Consider the following 26,649-nt stretch of genomic DNA (forward strand, 5'->3'; position numbering starts at 1 on the left):
GGTGAATCCTCAGGTGTCCGCTCTGTTGACGGGGAAATCACACAATGGTAACCGCACATATATATCTGTATATAAACTCACCACCTTGCTCAATATTCCCAGGTTGTCTCCACATTGTTAATATCACGCAAAGATATCAAAGCTTCTTTCTTGAGACCGCATTTTCATCAATCAAACAATCAATATATTCAATTCAATTTATTCAGTTAAATTTATTCTATTAAATTCAATCAATTAGATTCAATCTCAATTAATTCATCAATATTCATCAATAAATTAAATTAATCATTCTGGATGACTCCTTGCATAAGCCCTTTCCCCAATGATGTCAGGACAGGTCCATCCATTGACCGTCACCTCTGGTTCGTACCTCATGTTAATTGATGAATCACCGTCCTGTCCTAGGGTCATATCTGACATATTTCCCCATTTTGCCTGGTCTCCACAAATTTTCTTTGCAACCACTAAAGGCAACTCATCCTTCATTCGTGAGACAGCCAAAATGGATGGCAGATATTAAAGTTCATTGGGAAAAATATCTCATCATTTTTCTTTTAATAGTATCCAAAATCTCTTGGCAATATAAATTTCGTAAAACTCCTGAAATAAGACTGTAAAATTTCTTCAATCATGCTAAATTTTGAAACTCCATCGCTTGTAATACCCAATTTATCCCATAGGGCTTGAAAGTTCTTTCCCAAGTTCATGCAGCATTCTGCATTTGAACCCTATGATATCATTCATAATAATCATCATGATTTTATAGTCATGGTCCTATCATAATCATCTATTTAAAACGAACATTTCCTTTATCACCACAGCTATGTGGTATAATCAACAATAGAATAAAACTGTACATAGCAACAGGCTACCTCATGGCCACTTAGTATACCTATTGACAATAAGTCATAACAATATCGAATAATCATTGAACAATTCAAAAATCGCTTCCACTGCTCCAGCCGCAGCATTCGTCATTTTGTCTGCTCGTCCGCATGACCAAAACGAAATAAAGGGAGCTCAACCATTACACAGCGCTTTTAATGGCGCATGCCATAGAAACTCAACGCAATTTCGACTCGGCCAGAAAACGAGCAAATTTTGCAGGATGTTAACTGGAATTAGTCGTGAAAATATATCCAAAATACTCAAAAATAGACACCCACAAAAATAAACAACAAACCCAAACAAACCCAAGGTCGACCATATTACACAATAAATTACATCATTTCAGCATCGTATTGATTGCTGAAATATTCCAGGGTTTATACACACCTCAAAAGAGGTATGCGTGGTGTTGCCCCCTCCCACGTTTATTCCAGGGTTTATACACACCTTAAAAGAGGTATGCGTGGTGTTGCCCCCTCCCACTTTTAATTCCTCATTAAATTCCTCATTAAATTACTTATTAAATTACTCATTAAATTACTCATTAAATTACTCATTAAATTACTCATTAAATTACTCATTAAATTACTCATTAAATTACTCATTAAATTACTCATTAAATTACTTATTAAATTACTCATTAAATTACTCATTAAATTACTTACATAGTTTCAGCATTGTATTGATTGCTGAAATATTCCAGGGTTTATACACACCTTAAAAGAGGTATGCGTGGTGTTGCCCCCTCCCACGTTTATTCCAGGGTTTATACACACCTTAAAAGAGGTATGCGTGGTGTTGCCCCCTCCCACTTTTAATTCCTCATTAAATCGTTTCCATTTAAAAAACATCGCTTTTACTGCTCCAGTCGCAGCATTTGTCACTTTGTTTGCTCATCCGCATGACCAAAACGAAATAAAGGGAGCTCAACCATTACACAGCGCTTTTAATGGCGCATGCCATAGAAACTCAACGCAATTTCGACTCGGCCAGCAAACGAGCAAATTGTGCAGGATGTTAACTGGAATTAGTCGTGAAAAATATATCCAAAATACACAAAAATACACAAAAATACACTCCCACACAAATAAACAACATTTATTCCGTTCAACAGAACAAACATTTCCTCTATCATGACACGCATGTCTTCAAAATTATATGACCAAGAGAAAAAGTAAAATTAATTAAAACTGCGGGCAGTGATGATCCGGGGACCATACCGCTCCATCCTGATTGGACGAGTGCGTGCTAGAGTCGTTAACAACGACAGTCCAGATCCGATTGTTCAAAATTTCAACTCAATCGATCGAAAAATGAACGCAGGGATGCATTTTAAAGGTGCAGTGGCACTAACTGAGTTGCCACGAATATGGCCATGAAATTGCCAATATGGCCATCACAAAATATTTTCCTTAATCAATTGGCTCATAGCATAACCAATCTGCAAGTATTTCATCCGAAGATGTGTCTCTGAGGACTTTTAATTAAATAAGTCATTTATAAATCAACGAGTTAATTTATTAAATGATTAATCAATAAATCAAAATTTTCCTTGACAGCCATATCACTCGGTCAGTGTCATGTCCAAATATCAGCTTCCTTACTCAAAAGGTGCCTGAGTTAATGTAATGTAATTACTGTAATAAGATTACTGCAATTACTGTAATGATTACTGTAATTACTGTAATTACCGGAACTGTAATTACTGTAATTACCTCAGGTAATTACTGTAATGTAATTACTGTAATTTAATAAGCAATGTAATTAATTAAATAAGTACTTCATTAATCGCTAATAATGAAATAATTCCTGAATTCTTATCCGATTCACTTAACATTTTGAGTGTCCCCAAAACGTTGGAGCAAAACGTTGCAACAACGAAAGTAAAACGTTGTAGCGACGTTGTGGAAACGTCAGCAAAACCCAACATTTAAATGTTCACAAAACGTTGGAGCAAAACGTTGCAACAACGAAAGTGAAACGTTGTGGCGACGTTGTGGAAACGTCAGCAAAACCCAACATTTAAATGTTCACAAAACGTTGGAGCAAAACGTTGCAACAACGAAAGTGAAACGTTGTGGCGACGTTGTGGAAACGTCAGCAAAACCCAACATTTAAATGTTCACAAAACGTTGGAGCAAAACGTTGCAACAACGAAAGTGAAACGTTGTGGCGACGTTGTGAAAACGTTAGCAAAACCCAACATTTAAATGTTCACAAAACGTTGGAGCAAAACGTTGCAACAACGAAAGTGAAACGTTGTGGCGACGTTGTGGAAACGTTAGCAAAACCCAACATTTAAATGTTCACAAAACGTTGGAGCAAAACGTTGCAACAACGAAAGTGAAACGTTGTGGCGACGTTGTGGAAACGTCAGCAAAACCCAACATTTAAATGTTCACAAAACGTTGGAGCAAAACGTTGCAACAACGAAAGTGAAACGTTGTGGCGACGTTGTGGAAACGTTAGCAAAACCCAACATTTAAATGTTCACAAAACGTTGGAGCAAAACGTTGCAACAACGAAAGTGAAACGTTGTGGCGACGTTGTGGAAACGTCAGCAAAACCCAACATTTAAATGTTCACAAAACGTTGGAGCAAAACGTTGCAACAACGAAAGTGAAACGTTGTGGCGACGTTGTGGAAACGTTAGCAAAACCCAACATTTAAATGTTCACAAAACGTTGGAGCAAAACGTTGCAACAACGAAAGTGAAACGTTGTGGCGACGTTGTGGAAACGTCAGCAAAACCCAACATTTAAATGTTCACAAAACGTTGGAGCAAAACGTTGCAACAACGAAAGTGAAACGTTGTGGCGACGTTGTGGAAACGTCAGCAAAACCCAACATTTAAATGTTCACAAAACGTTGGAGCAAAACGTTGCAACAACGAAAGTGAAACGTTGTGGCGACGTTGTGGAAACGTTAGCAAAACCCAACATTTAAATGTTCACAAAACGTTGGAGCAAAACGTTGCAACAACGAAAGTGAAACGTTGTGGCGACGTTGTGGAAACGTTAGCAAAACCCAACATTTAAATGTTCACAAAACGTTGGAGCAAAACGTTGCAACAACGAAAGTGAAACGTTGTGGCGACGTTGTGGAAACGTCAGCAAAACCCAACATTTAAATGTTCACAAAACGTTGGAGCAAAACGTTGCAACAACGAAAGTGAAACGTTGTGGCGACGTTGTGGAAACGTCAGCAAAACCCAACATTTAAATGTTCACAAAACGTTGGAGCAAAACGTTGCAACAACGAAAGTGAAACGTTGTGGCGACGTTGTGGAAACGTTAGCAAAACCCAACATTTAAATGTTCACAAAACGTTGGAGCAAAACGTTGCAACAACGAAAGTGAAACGTTGTGGCGACGTTGTGGAAACGTTAGCAAAACCCAACATTTAAATGTTCCCAATTTATCCCATTAAAATCCCATTAAATCCTATTAAAATTCTCATTTAATAGCAATCCCAATAATTCCGACCATAATTGAAATAAACAACGTCAGAACTTCAACAAAGATATGCAACATCTTGGTTGGTCAACGTCTTTATACTCATTTTGCTTGTCTGTCTACTTTTATTTCCTGGTAACACCTGAATACTTTCGTTTCCTAGTAACACCTAGTTTCCTTGTTACCTCTACCTATGATTTAATAACACTTTCCACAGTTAGACCCATCAAAATTTTTTTTTTTTTTTTTAATCCTAAATTATTCACCTTCATCCGTTTTTCCACAAAACTACATGTGAAAAATGGAGATTTCATCAGTACTTGAAGGTGTAAAAATTTGACTTTGAAATTTTAAATCAACAAGCATTCTGATATGTGCCTAAACTATCAACAACTATTCTGCCATATTTTATTTGGAAGTCTTTTGCTGTCAGAACACAATTTGTCTGCTGTCAAAGGTTAAAGTTTGGCCTCTGTGACTCCTCAGCTAATGGTTACTTTTTTTTTTTTTTTTTTTTTTTTTTTTTTGGCAAAAACAAATATCTTTTATATTTATCCCATTAAATCTCATATCTTGTCACCCTTTGCATTGTTGAAAGTAATTAATTCCGTAACTCAATATTACCTCTATTTATATATACTAGGGCGTGCCCGCACGTACGTGCTTGCCCGTACGTGCTTGCAAAAAAAACATGCATGCAAGCAACAACAAAAACTTTGAAACCACGTGGCAGTAACGACCACAGAACCCCCCTCCTATTTACATGCAATGGTTTGGTCCATTCGCAAAGCCAAAACGAACGACCACCGAACCCCCCTCCTATTTACATGGAATGGTTTGGTCCATTCGCAAAGCCAAAACGAACGACCACAGAACCCTCGCCATTAATATCTATTGTAAGCGTGCCAAATCAATAAGTATCAATTTTTTCTATGAGCCTCGACCAGAGAGTGGTTGCTACTCACAAAACACTCGTCGCTAGCTGTTCCATTGTCTGCCGATTCCCACTCTGCTGTTTTTGTCTTATAATCTCCAAACAAGAACAGTACACATTTCCTGTAATTATCTCTCATAATCAGGATAAATTTGGAACAGCCCTTAAACTAACATCAAGCAGATCAATTTTTATATTTAGGTTGAGGTTTCACACAAACTGGTTAACTAAATAATACAGAATTATTATTATTATTATATCTCCGCCTTGGTGACCAGTTTATGTTTTGTATCCCACTGATAGGCCGGATCTGGATTCGGACCTGAACCAAAATCCAATCATTTCGTCGTGTAGTGATGGACCTGGACAAAATTTGATGCAATTTTTTTTCCCATCGCCATCTTTCTTCATAATTCTGGACCGGCATGAGGGGGGGTTGTCTGTCATGAATTTATTTGTTGATCGAACGAGGTTTAATTTGTCTAAATCCGACCAGTCGTTTCCAAAGATATAAGCCTTTTTGTCGCAATACCATTAATTGGAATGAGGTAAAATATATATATATAAATATAATTCCCTTTCCCGGTTCCCTGTCGCTCGCCGAGTGCTTTGAACAAGTGCAAAAAAGAAGTACTTTATACGTGTCGTGTGCGGGTGGGTAAACGAGTGTACCGGCCTTACACGTCCTGGAAGCAAGTGGTCGCAAGGTGCACACTTGCTCCGTTTGCTTCCAGGTCACAGTAAGGCCCTTTAATAACCAGCGCAAAAATACGTATTTACAGAAATCATTTAGAAAAAAAAACGAATAAATTGCTACAGTCGTTTATCGAAATCCCATTCGTGATGGCTCACGCCACCTATATCGCGGCATCGGTGCGCAAAGACGCCCCAGACCACCTGCTCCCCCATGTATGTACACATAACTTCCAAGTTCGTAAATCATATTGGACAAAACAAGACACACTCACCTTTTACTTGCTTGTACAATTGATCTCAGCGGTGCCTCCAGATTGTGGAAGAATTTTGTGTATGACTCACAGGACTCCAATGACCGGACACAGGTTTACAAAAGGTCTGGTTTATTATTCACTTCATTCCATTTACCAAATAATACCGCATTATTCAATGGCTGAGATTAACTCTTTTCCATGGTCCTTTTCGTTCGGCTGATGTTCTTCCGCAGCGCCGTACTCGTTCATTCCATCGTTCCGTCGGGCAGGGCTTCTGAGGACAAGTCTACTTTACTCAACGTTTGCTCTCGTTTATATCGCCAAACTGGACTTAATCTCCTCTCCGCTAATGCCCCGAGGTCATGCCTGTACCAAGTCCTGGTATCAGCTCGCTCCCCTCCTGCTGTGATTTCCATTTACACAGCAGGGGGGGGGGGGGTGCTCTAGCCTGGGGCCTTGACCAGGTGTTTCAAGAGATTACCATGTTCATACACATTCTGACACTCATTTACAAACTCGTCTTTAACAGAGTTTGCATGTAAAATGTATCTGCTTTGTTACCAGGTTAATTAATAAGTTACCAGTGCCAATTAATAAGTTACACTGAGTTACATTTCCACACCGCCAACCGGGCGGAGAAGTAGTGGGGGACGGGGTAGCGGTCGGGGGTGGTGGCGTCGTTGAGGCGCCGGTAGTCCCCGCACGGTCGCCATCCCCCGCCGGGCTTGGGCACGATGTGGAGCGGGGACGCCCACGCGCTCTCGGAGCGCCGCACGATGCCGAGCCGCTCCAGCGTAGCGAACTCCGCTTTAGCTACAGCGAGCTTCGTCGGCTCGAGGCGGCGTGCCCGGGCATAGACCGGTGGCCCGGCGGTGGGGATGTGGTGTTCCACCCCGTGCTTGACGGCCCCCGCCGAGAAGGTGGGCCTCGTGAGGGCCGGGAAATCGGCGAAACCGAAGGAGGCGGGCGAATTCGTCCGCTGCCGGAAGCGTGCAGATGAACCTGGCCGGAACGGAACCGCTCAGCAAGCCGTTCGGCGAGCCGCTCAATGAGCCGCTCTGTGAGCTGCTCAACGAGGCGGGCAGCACGCACGCGAGCGAGCTGAACGTCTCAGCCTGGACAAGCCTTCTGCGCTTTACATCCACCAGTAATCCATTAGCACATAAGAAGTCCGCGCCGAGCAGTGCCATAGGCACGTCGGCCGTAACGAACGACCAACGGAAAACCTGCCCTCCGAACCGCAGAGAGAGACAGCGTTTTCCGTACGTGCGTATAGACGTACCATTGGCCGCAATCAGCGCGGGACCTCGGCCCGCGATTTGCTTGTCGGACGTACCGGCAGGAACGACACTCACCTGCGCTCCCGTGTCGCACAGGTAACGGCGCCCGGACAAGGTGTCCGTTATGTACAGGAGGCTGTTTGATCGGCCGGCGCTCAGTTCCACTACCGAGGGCCGGCCCGGGCGTTTCCCGACCTGCCGAATGAGCACGGCGGGCGACATTGCCGAGCCTCGTGGCCGAACCTAGCGTGGAAAAAACACCAGGTTTGCGGCGAAGCCGGAGGCCGCGGTTTCCGCGGTGGTGGGGGGCGGGGCGTGGCGGCCACCACGAGGCGCCCCTCGGAGCAGGGGTGGGCACCCGCAGGAGGTTCGGGCTCGGGAGCCACTACGGCCGCACCGAAACTCTCCCGCGCGTCCAAAGCCGCGTAGAATTTGTCGGCCGCGAACGCACGGGGTTCCATCGTCGCGGAACCGGCCAACGCGAGGCGGACTCGTGCCGGCAGCTGGCGTCGAAATAACGCTCGGAATAGAGCGTTCGGGGTTTCGTCGCCCATGAGCGACAGCATATTATTATTATTATTATTATTTTTTGTATACAAGATCGAGGCTCGTGAAAGAGCGAACATTAATCACACAGAAAGACAAACCGACACATAAAACATATAACATCGGGAGCGGTAGACAAGATGGGGAGAGAGGGGGAAGGACACAAACACAACATTTGAGAGCAGAGACCGAGAGACATGGAGACATCGAGAGATCTGAGAGAGGGCGAGGGCTTTGGGGGGGGGGGGGGGGCATGGGAAGGGGGCGGTGGGAGAGGTATAAAACATATGGACACTGCCAGGACTTCCAGGAAAGAAGTTGGAATTTCAAACAAGGTGGATCTGGGGTGAATTAGCGGGGGTAGAAAAGATCAAGGTTTTGGATGGGGGAAGATAAGAGATGGTGGTGAACAGCTGTTTTAAAGACCTGGAGGGAGGAGTGGGATTGAAGGGAGTGAGGGAGTTTGTTCCAGAGGCGGGAGAAAAGAGGAATGAAAGAGTGAAGGTGAGCAGAGAGCCGAGATTTCGGCAGTTTAACCATCAGAGGGTTGCTGGCAGATCTTGTGCGACCTGTAGGAATATTTGGGGGACAGAGCACAGAGAGAGCTGGGGGTGCAAGGCCGGAGAGGAGTCGGTAGAAGACAGAAAGACCACCTACCTGCCTGCGGTGAGTGAGTGAAAGGCCCTCAGAGATAGCTTCATCGCGGGAGATTCCAATAATTCTGAAAGCTTTGGTTTCAACAGCGTGAAGCCGAGCTAGGTGTGAGGCAGGAGCACCGGCCCATAGGGGAGAACAGTATTCCATTGAGCTGCGGATGAAAGCCTTGTATGTGGTGAGGAGCTCAGGTGTGCCGAGGAAGGACTTCGCACGACGGAGGATGCCCAGTCGGCGACTGGCTTTGGAGGCCAGCTTGGAAATGTGGTTTTCCCAAGAAAGATCATGGCAGATAGTGAGACCCAAAATCTTGAGCGACAGAACTTCTTGGAGAGGATTGTTGAGAAAGTAGATGGGAGGGTTGTCCAGTCGATCTTTTCGGAGAGACATAGTAAGAGTTTGAGATTTGTCAGGATTGAAAGACATGTTCCACTTGTTTGACCAGTCTGTGATTTTGTCCAGGTCTTCAGAGAGTGAGGAGGCAGCAGACTGCCGATCTGAGGGAAGAGGAATGGAGCGGCAGAGAGTGGAGTCATCAGCAAAGAGATAGAGAGGATTTTCGAGAGAGTCAGAGAGATCATTGATGAAGACCAGAAAAAGCACGGGGCCCAGAACACTGCCTTGGGGAACTCCAGCCTGAACAGGAAGAGGAGATGAGAGAAACCCATTCAGGGCCACACGTTGACGACGACTAGAGAGGAAGTCCGCCAGCCATGCGTGGAGATTTCCATGGATACCAAAGGAGGAGAGTTTGGTGAGCAGAGCGGGGTGCCAGACCGTGTCGAAGGCACGTGATATGTCGAGGGAGACAGCTCTAATTTCCTGTTTGGCATTGAGGACCTCCATCCATTGTTGAGACAGCAGAAGCAGCATGTCCAGAGTAGAGTGACCTGGTCTGAAACCAAATTGATGATCAGAGATCAAGCCATTGGAGAAGAGGAAAGATTTCATATCCGAAGCAATGATGGATTCCATGACTTTGCTGATAATTGGGAGAAGGCTGATTGGTCTGTAGTTGCTAGGATCTGTTTTTGCACCTTTTTTGTGCAAAGCGGTGATGTTGGCTGATTTCCAAGCAGATGGCAGTTGACCTTGAGCAAAAGAGAGGGTGAAGAGAACAGAGAGAGGGTGAGATAGAGCAGCAGAGCAGGATTTTAGGACCCGTGGGCTGATGCCGTCGGGTCCAGTTGCAGAATCAGAGTCGAGGGTTGACAGAAACTTTTCCACCTTGTCAGGAGGAAAGGACACGGAGTCCAGGAGCAGCAGGGTACGAATGGGTATGGTGGGTACAGAGAGGGATGGGTTTGGGACACAAGATTTAGAGGCAAACACAGAGTTGAGGCATTCAGCTTTTTCACGTGCGGAGTCAGCTGTGTAGCCGTTTGAGGTAAGGGAGGGGATGGAGCGGGAACAAACACCAGAAACGGATTTGACCAGACGCCACCAGGATTTGGAAGAGGGAGACAGATAAGAGAGTTCGGTCTTGAGAACGGAGAGATATTGTTTCCTGGCTCTCCTGAGGGTGGACACACACTTGTTTCGGGCTTTGTGAAAGGAAATGAGATTTCCTTCCGTTGGATTTGCTTTCCAGGAGACGAAGGCAAGTTGTTTCTGGGCAACAGCCTCACCACAAGATTCCGTGTACCATGGACGGGAGGAAGGGTATGACAACTGAAGACGAGATGGGATAAATCTGTGCATGAGAGAGAGCAATTTACTTTGGAAGAATTCCCAGGATGAGTTGATGTCAGAGGTGGTAGAGATGGGAGACCAGTCCAGATGATTGATGGCTGCTTGAAGACCGTGCCAGTTGGCCTGAGTGAAATGCCAGACTCGTCGATGCTGAGCAGGCTCCCTGAGGATGGTCAGAGAGATGTCCACTTTAACAAGGACATGATCAGATGATCCGATCGGAGCAGAAGAAGAGCAGCAGACATTTTCAGGGAAGTTGGTCCATTCGGACCGACGGTCACGTGTCACCGAACTCGGGGAGGTCCAAGAGGCGATCAGCCCGTGCGTCCACTGTGAGGCCGAACCTGGCGAGGAGGAGGCGCTTGATCGCCTCGTACTTGTCGTGGGCCGGTGGGGTCCTCAGGACCGACACGACGCGGGCGGCCGCGCCGGCCCCGAGGGAGGCGACTACGTGGCAGTAGCGTGTCTCGTCCGTCGTGATGCGTCGAAGCCTGAACTGGGCTTCGGCCTGCCTGAACCAGATCTCCGCCTGAGCTTCCCAGAACTCGGGGAGCTTCATTGCTACCGCGTTGGTTGCCATGTCGGGTGGTCAGCGACGGCTGACCAGAACGTCGGAGGTCACCAATTAAAGCGTGGTGCTACGCGCGCTTACTTGCTACCAAGGAGGAAGCGGACAACGCGGTTAAACAAAAGAGTCTTTATTCACAAGAGGTCACTGTAGCACTGGCGCGCTCTGGGCTGCGCGCCCGGTGTATATCCTGAGGCCACGCCTACCCCTCGGGCGTGGCCGCCGCCCACTTGGTGCGCGGAATGATGTCACCACGCCAGTGGGCTTTCGTGTCCGCCACAATACAACATTTACCAAACATTGTAAACATGTATCATTGGAGAGACTTCTGGTCCCTCGGGCGACGAGGCTTGCTTCGAGCTCTCCACGGCATCGAAGTTTGAGTGTTTTCCCATTCGTGTCTTTGTCGGGTTTCCGCTGGTTGTTTTGTTGTGTGTGTGTTGCTGTGTGTTTCTGTTTAGTTTTGGTTTTGTGGTTGTTGCGGATTTGTGTGTGATTGGTCGTTTTTTATTCGTGCGTCGCGCGTCGTGCGCGGCCTGGTCTTTCCGGGCTCCCTTCCCCCTGTCGGTGTTTTGTGAGTGTAAGTTCTTTCCTTCATAGTATTTGCTTGTTTCCTTGATTTTCTTTTCTCCCCCCTGCCTCTCGCATGCATCTTACCCTTTGTCCGGCGTTTTTAAAAACAGGACAAACGGATAGACAAATAATTCTATATTGATTCTTTCTCTCCTCCCGGACACGTGCTAGTTCGCTCTCCTCCTCGTCTCGGCTTGTGCCCCGCCCCCTGTATCTCGTTTTTCTTCCGCCTCTGCTGCTTCTTTCTCAAATCCACGTTCTCGCTTGGAGACTTTTCCCAGATTGTTTTTCATGGTTTTCATGGTTCTGTTTGGATACTGTTGGAATATGTTTAAACCGCAGCCGTGATGCTGACGCCGCCCTCCCCCCCCAGAATTTCCATGTTTTAAACGTTTCCCAGTGTGTACCCTGGATTAGAATAGGTACACCGTATCCCTGCGTGTCGTAAGAGGCGACTAAGAGGGTTGGCGTCAGGAAGGGCATCCGGCCATAAAAACATTGCCTCAAAAAGAGAACCATGACAATTACAACTACATATGGGCAGGCTGCAGCCCGAAGTGGAGATCTGTTTCTGAGGTTTGGGACATGGAATGTAGGGACAATGACAGGGAGATCAGGAGAAGTGGTGGAAGTATTGGTCAGAAGAAGAGTGGACATATGTTGTGTGCAAGAGACGAGATGGAAGGGAAGTGGTGTGAGAATGGTGAAGGGTAGGCAGGGACAGAAATACAAGTTTGTGTGGCAAGGGTGCCCGGAGGGCGTGAATGGTGTTGGTGTCCTGTTTTCTGAGGAGTTTGTAGACAGTGGTGAGTGTGACTAGAGTGAGTGATAGGTTGATGATGGTGAAAATGATGATTGGAAAGCTCTTGGTGAACGTCATCTTGGGATATGCTCCGCAGGTTGGTCGAAGCGATGAAGAGAAGGACAAGTTCTGGTGTACGATAGAGAAGCTGATGGAAAACGTGAAAGATGAGGAAGTTGTGGTGGGAGGAGACCTGAATGGACATGTGGGAAGGAGTATGGATGGTTTTGAGGGAGTTCATGGGGGTTACGGATATGGTGTGAGAAATGGAGAAGGTGAAAGGATTTTGGAGTTTGCTGATGGAGCTGATTTGTTGATTTGTAATACTCAGTTCCAGAAAGAGGATAATAAGCTTGTTACATACACGTCAGGTGGGTCGACGACAACCGTTGACTACCTGATGGTGCGTAGGCGAGATAGGGGGCACCTCCGGGACACAAAGGTGATCCCGGGGGAGGAGGCTGTTTCACAGCACCACTTGGTTGTCTGCGACATAAGGGTGAAAGGTGCGAGGAGAGCTTGGCGGGTGAAGTACCAACCAAGAATGAAGGTGTGGAGGTTGAAAGAGGTGACAGTAAGGGAGGCATTAAAAGAGAGGCTGAGTAGGGTAGAGGATGATGTGGTTGAGCTTGAAAGTGGTTGGATGTCAATGAAAGCTAGTCTGTTGGGAGCCGTTGGTGAGGTATGTGGAATGTGGATGGACAAAAGGACCACCGAGGCACTCGGAAACATGGTGGTGGGATGATGAAGTTGGAAAGAGGATTGACGAGAAGAGGAAGAAGTTCAAGGAGTGGCAGAAGGCGAAGGGTATGGGAGCAGAAACAGCAGGGTATGAAAGTTATAAGGCAGCCAGGAAGGCTGCAAAGAAAGAGGTAGCAAAGGCGCAGGAGGCATGCAGGAAAATGTTCGGAGAACGCTTGGATTCGGAAGAGGGTCAGAAAGCAGTATTCAGGATTGCAAAGCACATAGCGAAAGAGGTGTGATGTGATGGGGGTGAGTTGCTTGAAGGATGAAGTGGGACAAATCGTTGTCGACCCAGATGGAATTAAAGGAAGATGGAAAAGATATATGGAAATGCTGTTGAATGCAGAGAATGAATGGGATGGCAACATAGAGAGTAACCCAGTTTTAGGACCGGCAGAGAAGATAACTGAGAAGGAAGTTGAGGAAGCGATAAAAGCAATGAAGAGTGGAAAAGCGGGAGGGCCGACGGGAGTTGTGGGAGATATGTTGAAGGCAGCAGGAAGTTGGGGTGTGAAGAGAATGACAGAGATCTGTAATCTGGTGGTGAAAGAAGGCCGCATTCCAGTGGATTGGGAACTGAGTACCCTCGTTCCTCTATACAAGGGGAAAGGTGACCCTCTGGAGTGTGGCTCGTACCGAGCGATAAAGTTATTGGAGCATGGAATGAAGGTATTGGAAAGGGTGTTAGAGAGGAGGATAAGGAAGAAAGTGAAGATCGACGAAATGCAGTTTGGATTTATGCCAGGAAGAGGAACGACAGACGCGCTTTTCATTGTGAGGCAGTTGCAGGAGAAGTACATGGAGAAGAGGAAGAAGTTGTTTTTTGGGTTTGTTGATCTGGAGAAAGCATTCGATAGGGTTCCACGCAAAGTATTGACATGGGCATTGAGGAAGTTAGGAGTGGAGGAATGGTTGATCAGAGTAGTGATGGCAATGTACAAAAGAGCGCACACAGCTGTAAGGATGAAGGACGGGAACAGTGGTGAGTTTGAGGTGAAGGTGGGAGTGCATCAGGGGTCGGTACTAAGTCCACTACTATTTGTAGCTGTGATGGAGGTGCTGGCTCAGAACGTAAAGGAGGGTTTACCGTGGGAGTTGTTGTATGCAGATGATCTGGTGTTGATTGCGGAAAGTATGGATGGACTGAAGGAAAAGATGAACAAGTGGAAGGAATGTATGGAGACAAAAGGTCTGAAGGTGAATATCGGAAAGACGAAGGTGATGGCAAGTGGTAAAGCATGTGGTGAGGTGGAAAGAACTGGGAAGTGGCCGTGTGCTGTGTGCAGGAAGGGTGTCGGAGTGAACTCCATTCAATGTACAATGTGCGCTGAGTGGGTTCATCAAAAATGTAGTGGTCTGAGAGGGTCATTTACCAGTGTGGCAGCTACATTCAAATGTAAGGTGTGCACAGAGGGAGCTGCAGATGGAGGAAATGTTGAGTTGGATCTTGGAGACGGCGTGAAGCTGGAAGGTGTGAAAACATTTTGCTACCTCGGAGACATGCTGAATGGAGAAGGTGGATCAGACTCGGCAACGGTTGCTCGAGTGAGATGTGCATGGAAGAAGTTTCGGGAACTGAGTGGCGTGCTGATGAGGAGGAGAGTGTCGCTGAAGCTGAAGGGAAAGGTGTATGCTGCATGTGTGAGAAGTGTTATGATTTATGGGAGCGAGACATGGGTAATGAACGTAGAGCAGCAACGAAGGCTGGAAAGGGTGGAAATGCGAATGGTTCGATGGATGTGCGGAGTATCGTTGAGAGAGAGGAAGACAAATGATGAATTGCGAAAGATGATGGGAATATTGCCTGTGATTGATGCTGTGAAGAGGAACAGGTTGAGATGGTTTGGTCATGTGTTGAGGAAGGATGAAAGTGACTGGTTGAGAAGAGTGATGGAAATTAATGTAGAAGGAAGTAGAGGACGGGGAAGACCGAGAAAGTCTTGGCTAAAAATGGTGGAAGAAGAAATGCGGGCAAGGGGGTTAACAAGGAGAGATGCAGAAAATAGGGCAAAATGGAGAAGATTGTCATGGGGACCGCAAGGCTAACCCCCGCTCTAGCAGGGAAAATGGCCTTAAAATGCATGTTGTTGTTGTTGTTGTTGTTGTTGTTGTTGTTGTAAACATGTTTCATTGCATCTGCCACAGATTATGTTTTCACCCATGTCTGTGAGCAGGATATCTCAAAAAGTAATGAACGGATTCAGACGAAACTTGGTGGACAGTTTGGGAGTGTATCAACTAACAAGGATGAATTGATTCGATTTTGGAGAAGGTCCAAATCTGGATATGAGAATTTTAAAAGTGATTGTTCACCATTGAGACTACTACTAAGTTATACGATGTTAACATGCCCAACTAAGGGGCCCAGCGACCCCCATAACTGTCGGTGTTCCACCTTCTGCCAACATTCATGTGGGCTAAGGCCAATCAAGAGAGTCTTGGGAACCAAGAGAGCTTTTGCGTAACAAAGAGAGTCTTGGGGGGTCCTCGAGAATGGTGCCAACCTTGATCAGGTCGGTGACCATGGTAAGGATTTGTGGCAAATTCCAGGATTTGGGCCGGTGCATGTTCACTTAAGCAGCGGACATGATGTCCAAACAGGGAATACCGTCTCCTTGCAATATCAATTGTAATCAGGCCAGGTCTAGTGATCTTGCAATTGGTCCTGTTTAAGACTCGGTCATACCATCAAACCCCAAAGATGTGGCGCTAACATCGCATATGGAAAGCATGTCGGGTATCTTGGTGTATTTTCAAAAGTGTCCAGGTCATTGAGAAATGTGGCCAAAAACAATATATAGCACGATATTTTGAAAGCTTGTGGATGAGTTATGACAAAACTAGGTGGGTGATGTGGTGACAAGAACAAGTGATTCGATTTTGGTTCAAGTCCGGTCCAGGTTTGGCCTATCAGTGGGATACAAAATGTGAACTGTTCAGCCTGGCGGAGATACGCGCTCTACTGAGTGGAGGGCCTTCCGAGCAGTGGCACACACATTTATGATCGCCCTGCACTCGCAACACCAGGATGACAGTTTATACCCCGGTCGAGATTCACACCTGAGCGAGACATGTCAAAGGCGAGTGTGCATAGGTCTCAGTCATCCTACCAGCCCCCAACAGGGAAATGTCTGCAAATTATTTACTGGGCAGTAATCGTGGGGTAAGCAAGTCTAATTGATGTAAAAGTACAATGTTGTCTGCTAACCTTTCTCTAATGTGTGTACAACCTCCTTAATGAACCCTAGACAGTAAACAAATCCGATAGCACTGCTTTTGTTAAGTGTAAAAGTCAAATTATTACCCTCGCCTGAGGAGAGGGTATTGCATTTGAGTCCAATTGTTTGTTTGTCTGTGTGTTTGTTTGTCCGCACAGAATAAATACGATTTTCTCTGCAACCGTTGGCCCGATTGACAGGAAATTTTCGCCATAGGTGCTACCCAACCTGTATGAATTTTTAATGATAATTATGACGTCATAGGTCACGTGGTTCGGCCGCCATCTTGGAAAAACCGAAAACATTTGCACCTCGATATCTCCGAAAGCGCTGCATCAAAAAAATTGAGACATGGCTCATTGTAAATAACTCTCCATGTGGAATAACATCTGTTAATGATGATGTCATAGGTGCCTCCATTATGACGTCATAATTCGACAAGTACAAAACTTCATCCGATCAAGATGAAATTTCTTGCGCATAATCTAGGGATAAATTGGTGGATTAAAGAATAATGATGACATCATCGGTCACGTGGTTCGGCCGCCATATTTGTTTTAACACAAAAGCCTTAAAAAACACTGAAAACACATCCTGGCGGGGGTCTGCAATCTCTGATTGCTCTTTCTTGTTTTTACTGTATTCAATCTGTTTTCTCACTTCATATCACTGTATGAATAGAGCACTCCATTAAGCAGAGAACGTACATTTTAGAATGTTCCTCTTCGTTTTTTAACCCAAAGTCACATGCACCTTCTTGGAGAAATCAGGCAGGTTTAGAAAAACAAATTATCCGACCGTGAAAAATATATTGTAACAGTTGGATGTCTTCAAGTCGTGCGTCTTCATGTGTGTAAGGAACGAGAGATCTCCATGTCTACCCGGATAACTTGGGTGCAAATCGGCGTTTCAGACACACGACCGTGGCAAAGCCGACAGCAATAGCTGAGCGCAGCTTTTTCAGAAATTCACGTGTGGATGCGTTTTAATGTGCGGATGCAAAACTGCCCGACTTAATGATATATCTGCCAATTTTCAATTCACTATGGAGCCCGTTCCCTTTGATGACCACACACAGGTTCTAATTAGCAAACGGTTTATTTAAAATAAAACGAGGAAGGGAGGAAGAAGAAGACGCAGACACTCATGCGGAAGACACGACATTCTGATTTGGATGTACCATACTCTGTTACAGAGTGTCCGTGCTGCTCAAGCAGTTTCTTGGCAAGAATTATACTGAGTGGTTTGCCATTGCTTTCCAGGTAGTTGTTTTAAGGTAGGAATTTGGAATTTGCCCATGATGCCGTGATATCTCGCCAACTCTTCGTGAAGGGCACCATGGGATCTTTAACGTCCACTAACTAATGCTGGCAGACGGGATTACCAGTTCAACGTCCATCTGAGGGACGGCACACATTGATGGATGTATGATGCCCCTTACGGAGCGTTGGTACGACTGGAGCAGTTTCTTAGCAAGGGTAACTATCAAATAAATGCTAAAATATATACCCAATGGCACGTGGAACCACTCCAAAACCTAATGAATGAATCCCTTAACTGATTGATGGGCTGGCAAGATGACCTTGAGGTACGCACACTCAGCTCTAACCCGTGTAGGCTGGGTTTGAATCCGTACCCATCTATAAACTATCATCTCAGTGTTTCACAGGTAGCGTAATTCATGAATGTGTGTGCCGTCCCTCAGGTGTATGTTAAATGGGATTCCCATCTGCCTACATTAGTTGGTGGATGTTAAATACGGGGGAACACAGAACTCAGCAGGAGATAGAAAAGACAGAGATAAGAGAATGGAACCTATCTCGTGTGCCAATGATCACCATGCAGTGGCAGGTTAGGGTTAGGGATTGTCCTTGCCCACATCCACACGTTCTGCTCACTTGACCAGAGAGAGAGAACCACCAGAGCGCTGTGTGGGTACACTTAGCTGTGTGGGAGGACGCCACATTATGAGAGTTAGAATAAACTGGAACCAGAACACCCAAAGCCAAAGTGTAGGAACACCACAGAAAGGCCAGAACAAGAATGAACCAACCTCACGCTGCGTTGCTCCTTTTATAGTGGCGCAGGTTGAGCACACTCGTGTGATGCGCTGATTGGATGGCGTACCAGACGTGCCATCATCGTGCACCCCACGGCATGTTTGCTAGCCTTCAGGTCACCCCCAGTCACCATGCCGGCAGACTATGCCGATTGGCTGCTTACTGAGAGGAAAACACCATACATGGACAGAAACGTCATGGAAAGTTCAAGAATGTGGGGAGGGGATAAATGCTGGGGTGGCAAAGACGAGAGCTTTCTTCACACTTTGCTCGACACTTCTCTTTAATTGTAAAGATTACACACGCTTGTGCTGACATGCACTATGAAATAACCCTATCGCCTATCCGTAACAATACCCCCCCAAGACAAAATCCGTAACAATACGTTTTACTATTCAGACTGGTGTGTACTGTGTACTGCAACCTTTCTAAAGCTCCGATTGGTGTTTACAAGAGGTTATAAACTTATTTCAGGCTCAAAACTTGATAAAAACGAAGTGTTGTATACTTCTGGAAACACATCAGACAAACTTGTCAGCTCCAGGGCAATATGTATTTTGGAACATTTGCTGAACCTGCTTACGTGGAAAACCTGAAACCTGAAAAGTGGGAAAAAAATTCATCATCGACGATCACGTTCCACTTTAAAGTTGTGAATTTATACTCTGAGCGATACTGTGTTGAAGATTGTTTTTTTCACGTGTTGATGTGCAGACCCTTTGGAAGAAAGGCGATGGAACAAACAAATGGCTTACCAATACAAGAAGAATACAGAGAGAGAGCGATAACATTTTAGGAGGACGATGCACAGAAAAGGTGAAGTTTGTTTTCAACGTTTTCATGATATGTCTATATTGATGGATATCGGTAAGCGTCCCCATGAGATCGCCGTACCAACGGAGCGAGAGAGTGGGCTTGAGGCAGGTGCGTGTGAAGATGTGGCCGAAACAGGAACGGTGATTGAGAAGGAGGCGAAAGGAAAAGCAGAGTTAATTGTGCCGCTGCACGAGTTTCCCGAGTTGATGGAAGAGTGTGCCGAGTTGCTGAGCCGTGAGTGGAGGCTCAGTCCGACCGCTCGCCTCGTCTCCCTGAGCCGCTCTTGTCACGATTTCCCCCTCTCGCTCGTCCTCGTTCGCCCCACCACAGGGCAGCGCAAAAATCTCACCGTACGTAGACTTTTATGACTCTACCATTTCTAACCTTTGTCCTTATGGATGAAATATGCATCGCCTAATTGATCGAGTGCTAACCAATGTACTTTCAGGTGATTGGCCATTCCAAGCTGTCTCGAGTGCTGAGTTTTCCCAATGGCCTTTTTGTGGAGTCTGTCATCGTGCCGTCATGTGTGAGAGGTCGTGGATACGGCCGGCGGCTCATGGAGGCAACGGAGAAATATGCACGTACCCGAGGGTTTGAGACACTGCATCTCAGCACGCACGACAAACAGCACTTCTATGCTCACATTGGCTACAGTTTCTGCGCACCTGTGGATGGGGAAAGACCCGTCGGGAAGCTCGTTAGCTCGTCGTTTCTGCAAAGGTTGTCTGGCGCATCAGAAAGAGCTTTGCATGACGTTCCCTCATCACCAATTTACTCTGAAAGATATAAGTGCAATTTGATGTCCCACAATTCTCAAGGAGATTTATGTACTGAACGCTCCGATTCTCAGAAGACGACGAAGCAGGCAGGATCATCAAGTTTTCAGCCCTTAATCTGTGACACTGAATCCGAAGTTGTAGATAAAACTTGCCCTGAGCAGTTGGTGCCACCACCACCACCCATGCTGACATCAAAGTTGATGCCTTTACATTCCAGACGTACTTTGGTCTACTCACCTCCACCCCCACCTGACTACGTTCCACTATCCCCGGCTGAAAGAGTTGGTTCGTTTGTGTACGACTCCCGCTTGCCTCAGACACTGGACTCCACACCCTATCGAGATGCAAAAGGAAGGCCCATCTTCTGGATGTTCAAACGGATCTAACTGTTATAACGATCGCAGTGCATCATAATATGTGGTAGTTCAGTGCCTCCTGTGATCTGCGCTTTGGTCACCATCTCTGATGTTTAACAATGGTGGAATCTAATGCTGGCTGTTTCAGGAACCAACCACATGGTTCATTTCTATGAGTAATGAATGATAAGGCCCAGTGAGTTTTAACCAGATATTTCGTCACTCCTTGTGCTGCAATAATAAGTTACAGTAGACATTACAACAAAGAAGCCTGTTGTTAGCTTCACGGTTAAGGTGGCTGGATTAAGATCTTAGGGTCCTGAGTTGGAACCCTTGTTGTGCTGTTAAAATAATACCAGGTGGGTTGGCTCAGTCTGTCATCCTTCTGAGGTCGGCAAAATGAGTACCAGCTTACTGGGGTAATAAGCCATTCGACTATACTGCACCAGAGTAACGAACCATCCACGATTGTCCCCAGCCAAGAAAAAAATGGAATTGGCAGCCCATGTGTGTCTGAAGAAGTAAAAGGAGTGCTTTTTCTTCTTCTTCTGCTTCTGCTTCTTCTGCTGCTACTTCTTCTTCTTCTTCTTCTTCTTCCAAACCAAAAAGTTTTATTTAACCAAAAAGATGCCTTTCTGACATGGTTTGATTTAGTGCAGGTTAGTGCAATATTAAAGTGTATAAGCATGTGGACATCGCTCATGGGTTTGTATGCATGTAATCGTGTTCTTTAAGGGAAAAGTGGAATAATGTCTTTAAAAAATAAATAAAGATTATTGATGCAAAAGGAGATTCTTTCTTTAGATGTGCTAAATTATTCATGGAAAAATATAGGTTTAAACAAATGATTTTTTTCATTCATTGGCAATTTTGGGAGCACTTTAGAAATTAACCTTTTATCCAATCTTTGACTTTCAGATGATATCAATGAGAAACCATTTTGTAATTGTTCTGTTGGTCAATGAAATGCCTCAGACATAGGATCTTTAATGTCCACTCACTAATGCCGGCAGTTTAACGTCCATCCCAGGGACGGACAGCAAACACATTGAGGAATCACCCTGCATGTGAAACACCAGGATGACAGTTTGTAGCTGTGTCGGGATTCGAACCCAGGCTAGACAGCTTGGAAAGTGAGTGTGAGTACACCTAAGTAGACTATCCTGCTGGACCATGTGTATATTACATTGTGGAAGTTACAAAATCTTGCACCTGGGATAAATTAATGAGCCACCTCTGTGAACTTGCTTCGAACATTGGTGACCTCTTCCTGGTATTTAAAGACAAACCACGTTGATTATTTTCACCATAGTCTGTTATAATGCAGTACTTACAATTAGAACAAACCTTTTTAAAATTAGAAACTCCCAAAATCCAGAATCATTGCTCACCTCCACTCATTTGCTCCTATTTTTTTCTGCCTGTGGAATCAACTTCCACATTCTCATCAATCTCATTCTTCCCTCCAGGTCTTCAAGCCAGCTGTTCAACACCACCTCGTATCATCCCCATCCAAAACCATGATCTTCTATACCCCCTTAATCCTTCATCATCCCCCCAAGCTCATCTTTTCCAGTCTTTCCTTCCTGAGAGTTTGTTTCTGCATCCATCTTGTCCACCACATGCATCCGCCCCTACCCCTAATTCTTTCCCACATCCCTTATTTCTCCAAGTCTCCCTCTATTTTGTCCCTCAATCCTGCTGTTGGTGTTTCCCCACTCTGTTTTACTGTTCCTTTTGCCCTGTTATGTCCTGATCCATTCTATGTGCTAGCTCCATGAGTAGCAACCATACAGCAAATAATTCTGGGATGATGTGATCATCAGCATGGAAGTTTTGGTCTTTGGGCAATAAGAAACATTGGTGTGTCTTCGTTTTTCTTTCTTAGCTGCAAATTTGGCATATGGGTTCATAATATGCATCACAGTAAACAGTACACGCGTCAATTGGTCATTTATCGAGAATAGTATAAATTCATCATAAATCTATGGTCTTGGAAGAACAAAGTGTTGGAAGAAAGAAGGGGTGGGAAACAGCTTCTACAGTATTCATGATTACATACTTTGGCAATTTTATATACCCCCAGTAATACAGTACCTGCATTACCCAGGTAACAAGTGTTGTAAAATAATCAGATCTACAACAGGTCTCAGAAGGTGAGTTTAATCTGAATCGAACACCAGCAATATCTGAAAGAGAATTAGCAATCATAGGATCAATATATGTCAAGCATATAGGCAATAAGAGTATCATAGTCAAGCACGCAAGCAAGCGACATGAAAAGTGGTTCCCTTACCATTCTAAGCATGCACGTGGATAAAGCATGATAAATGTCTCAGGACTGCGCTTCGTGACTCGGGGCTAAGTTATTATAATAGCCATGTAGTGGAAAGAAGCGGTAATGGCGCCTGGGTCGCAACTTGGATACATTTTCATCACAACAAGTAGGTAAGTTATCTCCAGCAGCATGGCCAAATTATTGTCCAAAACACCTCCAGTCGAACATCAGGTCTGGGCTGCTGGCATGTGCAAGATTTGGGCTAAACTTCCCTCTCCAGTCTTTGCAGGTGGGATTTCAAGAAGTCGGGATGAATTACCCCGTCGGAAACCCTCTCTGTGAGTATATGATGAATATGTGGCTTCTGCATTTTGTTGTTCACCTCTTAGTCTAGTCATTGTATGGTTGAACTTCAAAAAAATTGCAATATAATTCATTTTGATATATATTTTTTATTATCTAGGGGCATAATAGTTCCACCAGAAAAAGACTACTGATATATATTTGGTGGAACATGTTTTTTTTGTAGTACTTGTATCAATCTGTGATAAAGAACTGCTGTGGTGCATCACACTCAACATATGTGTATATCAACAGTTTGATGGATACCTCTAGAACTATCACTTTGATTCAAATAAAATTTGATGGAAAAATTGAATATACTAGTAAGTTGCCCGCACGGGATTCTAAACTGTGTGGGGATGAAAGAGGCAAAAATGCAAATGGCGTCTTCTGTCATCGAGCCGGCAAGCTGGGAGCAACAATTCACATTTAATGCCACATCTGATGCAATTTAAATGCTCTAATGGTGGCAAGGTGCTCCATTTGAAACTGTTTGTACAATAAATGTAATTTTTTTTCATGCCTATAGGGTTCATCATAAACATTTGTATTGGTGTCAAAGCCAGTGATCAATTGCAAAATAAGAGGATTTAACAGATTAATTGGAAAAGTCTGCTGAGGATAGGTTAATGATCACGGTCACAACATAAATTTTACTAATATGGTGCTGCTGTTTTGCTCAGTCCAAAGGCCGATTTCACCAATGATATCTGAAATACATGATGTGATATTCAAGCATTTGGTATCAAGAAGCAAGGAAGAAGCCATATAAAGCCACGTAAATGATCTCAAAGGGAATCCTTGACGGTTGCATCATCATCATCTCATTGTTTACTGCCATCAGCACCATCATTGAACGTCGCATGTGGCAAATTGACGTAGTGGTTTCTTCTACATTCACCACATACTGATGTGCAATCCAACCAGGGATGGGTTAAGGGTGCTTTGGGCCTTGGCTGGTTACCATGGGCCATCCTAGAGTCCCTGTATATAGAGAGTTGTGTCAACTCAAATTTGGACGCCATTTTGTGTCTAAGTGTGTCGGATTAGATATACATGTACATTCGCGATATGGGGTGATATATTCTAAACCTGCTAAAAAAAAATTTACTACACATATTTAGTCTTATTATTACATACAGGTGATATTTGTTTTGTCAAAAACTCAGCTATTGCCGTGAAAAAGAGCTGTGTGGTGATATTAAAAGTGGTATGGCAATGCATATTACAAGCCAACACTGCATATAAGAGCTAACATTATAAGTAAGACAAACCAATGCTGTCGTTCTCTGAATTTTAATAACTTTTAGAAAGGAGTGTGGGCATATCCAATATTTTTTAAAGGGTGCCGAGAGCAATTCCGGTGTAGGACTTCCAGCCGACATATAGTCTAACACACTTAAAACAAATTCTGTACGTGGTATTGCCATATTTCTATAGTGTACAACTTTAGTTTTATCGACATTTATATTCAATTTCCATTGTAATGATTTAACAAGCTGCAAGTCAGCTTCTGTCTCTGACATTAGGAAAACGTCATCGGCATCTAGTAAGATTGAAACGTTCATTTATTACTACACCCTTGCCCAGAACTCTGATGGATATTGCCTGATCGATTAATGTTTCATAGCTGGCGACTTAATTAACACTTAATTTTCGACTGCGCCAAGCCGTAATTAAACAGAGAAAAAACTTTTAAAAATACCTGCAGTGTGCACGGTTCGTCTAGTCGAACAGATATGGAAAAGCACAGATAAGACGTCGTATTCACCATAACTTGTTTAATTTCACCAGGAACACGATGAGGCCAACACAGTAAACATTCAGTACAAAACTTGGTTCATACATTCAGTACAGAACATGATTCATACATTCAGACCGTAAGAAAACTCTGCCCGTAATAGAACACTCTGACCAGACCAACACTTCATCCCACTACGTTCACTCCTCACAAGTGAAACTCATCACTACTCCGTTCACTCCTCACAAGTGAGACTCATCACTACTCCGTTCACTCCTCACAAGTGAGACTCATCACTACTCTGTTCACTACTCTCATATTGTATGTTTTGGGAACGATAGCTGTCACCAGGTTAAATATATAGGGATTGTCCAATGTGCAAAATCTTCCATCACTACAATTTGGCCATAAATCCCGGGGTGGGAAATATTTGAGCAAATATGCCACAAGACGCATGAGCACTGTACAAAGCAAACAATAACTCGTCAAATTTTGGACGTATGGATGACTGCACAACCCGCAAAAAAATTGAGCAGGTCCCCCCCTAAAATTGCTTTTATGATTGCCGATTAGGCTAAAGATTTTAAACCAAAAAAATAACTTGCCTCGGAATAAGTTTTGAATGGACGGACAGACAACTGAAAACAAAACGGACCATGGGTTTCCCACCCCTATAAAATCAAAATTAATTCCCTCTGAAAAAGTACAGTGACATTGCCCGCAGACTACCCAACCGCAGACCAGGCAATGTCACTGTACCGGGACATTTCATCAATCAATGACAATATGCGGTCTGCTAGGACTACCCGAAAAAAATTGAGCAGGGTTCTTCCCACGGAAATGCATTTTTGGTCAGCTCCTTGAAGATTATAAACAAACACAAATCACTTCCCTTTAAAAGGGTTTTCAACGGACAGACAACCAAAAAAAAACCGAGCAGATAGAATTGCTTTTGAACATCGATCATAAAGCGGCGTGGGCCTACCTGGCAGAGTCTCGAGGAGTCGATCGCTTTCCAGCTCTTTCGTCTGACTTTCGCTTCCCAAATTTGTCTTCTGACTTTATCACTTGGAAATCTATACATCTTATATTTCCCAGATTGGTTTGAACAACCAAAAGCAGAACAACCAGTCATTTTGTTTGGCAATAAACAACATTCCCGTACCAAGCTGACGTTCACGCACGGTGAAGTTAGACACAAAATGGCGCCACGAAATCACGTGACCAGAAATCTCGGGTCAGCGCATGGCGCAACTCTCTTTATACAGGGACTCTAGGCCATCCTACTTCCCTTCCCATCCCGTGTAGTAATATACATCAGTGAGCTAAGTCACAGTATAACACTATGTTAAGGATGCATAAAGTAGAATTCAGGGCAGGTCTCGATCTCAAGATATGTTCTTATCAATACTATGACCATTTCATATTTTACTCTCTAAAAAACGTCATACAAACAATAAACAAGAACACTTAAATTGAAAAAATCGTTACATTTTGAAACTAAATCGACAATTGCATCAATTTAAAACAAGACAGCGCAGTTTATTAATCAATTGTCATTTGCATTCCGAGGTGCAGGCAGTTTCTCCAAGCAAACCACTACATGTATAACATTACATTGGTCTTTTGCTACAGGGTGAGTTATAAGTCCCAGGACATGGTTTTAGCTGCTTATACAATATTTTGTTTATACCATCTACCAGTAATAACTAAGTAATACTAATACATAATAACGGGAATAATAATAACGAATTACAGTAATACAACAATTTATACAATACCTCCTTAGTACTAGAGTAGCTCATGGTGGTTGAGTATGCACTTTATTGTACAGACCTAAACTCTTCAGGAATCCACTAATTGAAGGTCCAGGAACAATATTTGGTTGGTAACACATTTGCCACTGACGGCGAAATAGCTGAAATGGCCACACCCCTTTTTGGGCCACGCCCCCTTTTTTGCCGTGACTG

At 44.4% G+C, this 26,649-nt stretch overlaps 1 protein-coding gene across 2 annotated transcripts in view; it reads left to right on the top strand.

Moving 5' to 3' along the window:
- NAA80 (N-alpha-acetyltransferase 80, NatH catalytic subunit) overlaps positions 1 to 21,105 on the top strand; it is a 31,231-nt gene extending 10,126 nt beyond the window's left edge. The window contains exons 1-3 of one of the 2 annotated variants that reach the window (XM_068112986.2): positions 18,748 to 18,767; positions 19,079 to 19,530; positions 19,629 to 21,105. In XM_068112986.2, coding sequence (XP_067969087.2) covers positions 19,168 to 19,530; positions 19,629 to 20,348 — 1,083 coding nt within the window. In that variant the 5' untranslated portion in view covers positions 18,748 to 18,767; positions 19,079 to 19,167 and the 3' untranslated portion in view covers positions 20,349 to 21,105. Of the gene's footprint in view, positions 1 to 18,747; positions 18,768 to 19,078; positions 19,531 to 19,628 lie in introns of those variants that run through there. The other variant, XM_068112985.2, reaches the window with a different exon arrangement.
- The last annotated feature ends 5,544 nt before the right edge of the window (positions 21,106 to 26,649 follow it).

Source organism: Myxine glutinosa, chromosome 4 (genome assembly GCF_964187855.1).
Source record: "Myxine glutinosa chromosome 4, kmMyxGlut1.1, whole genome shotgun sequence".
NCBI classification, from domain to species: Eukaryota; Metazoa; Chordata; class Myxini; order Myxiniformes; family Myxinidae; genus Myxine; species Myxine glutinosa.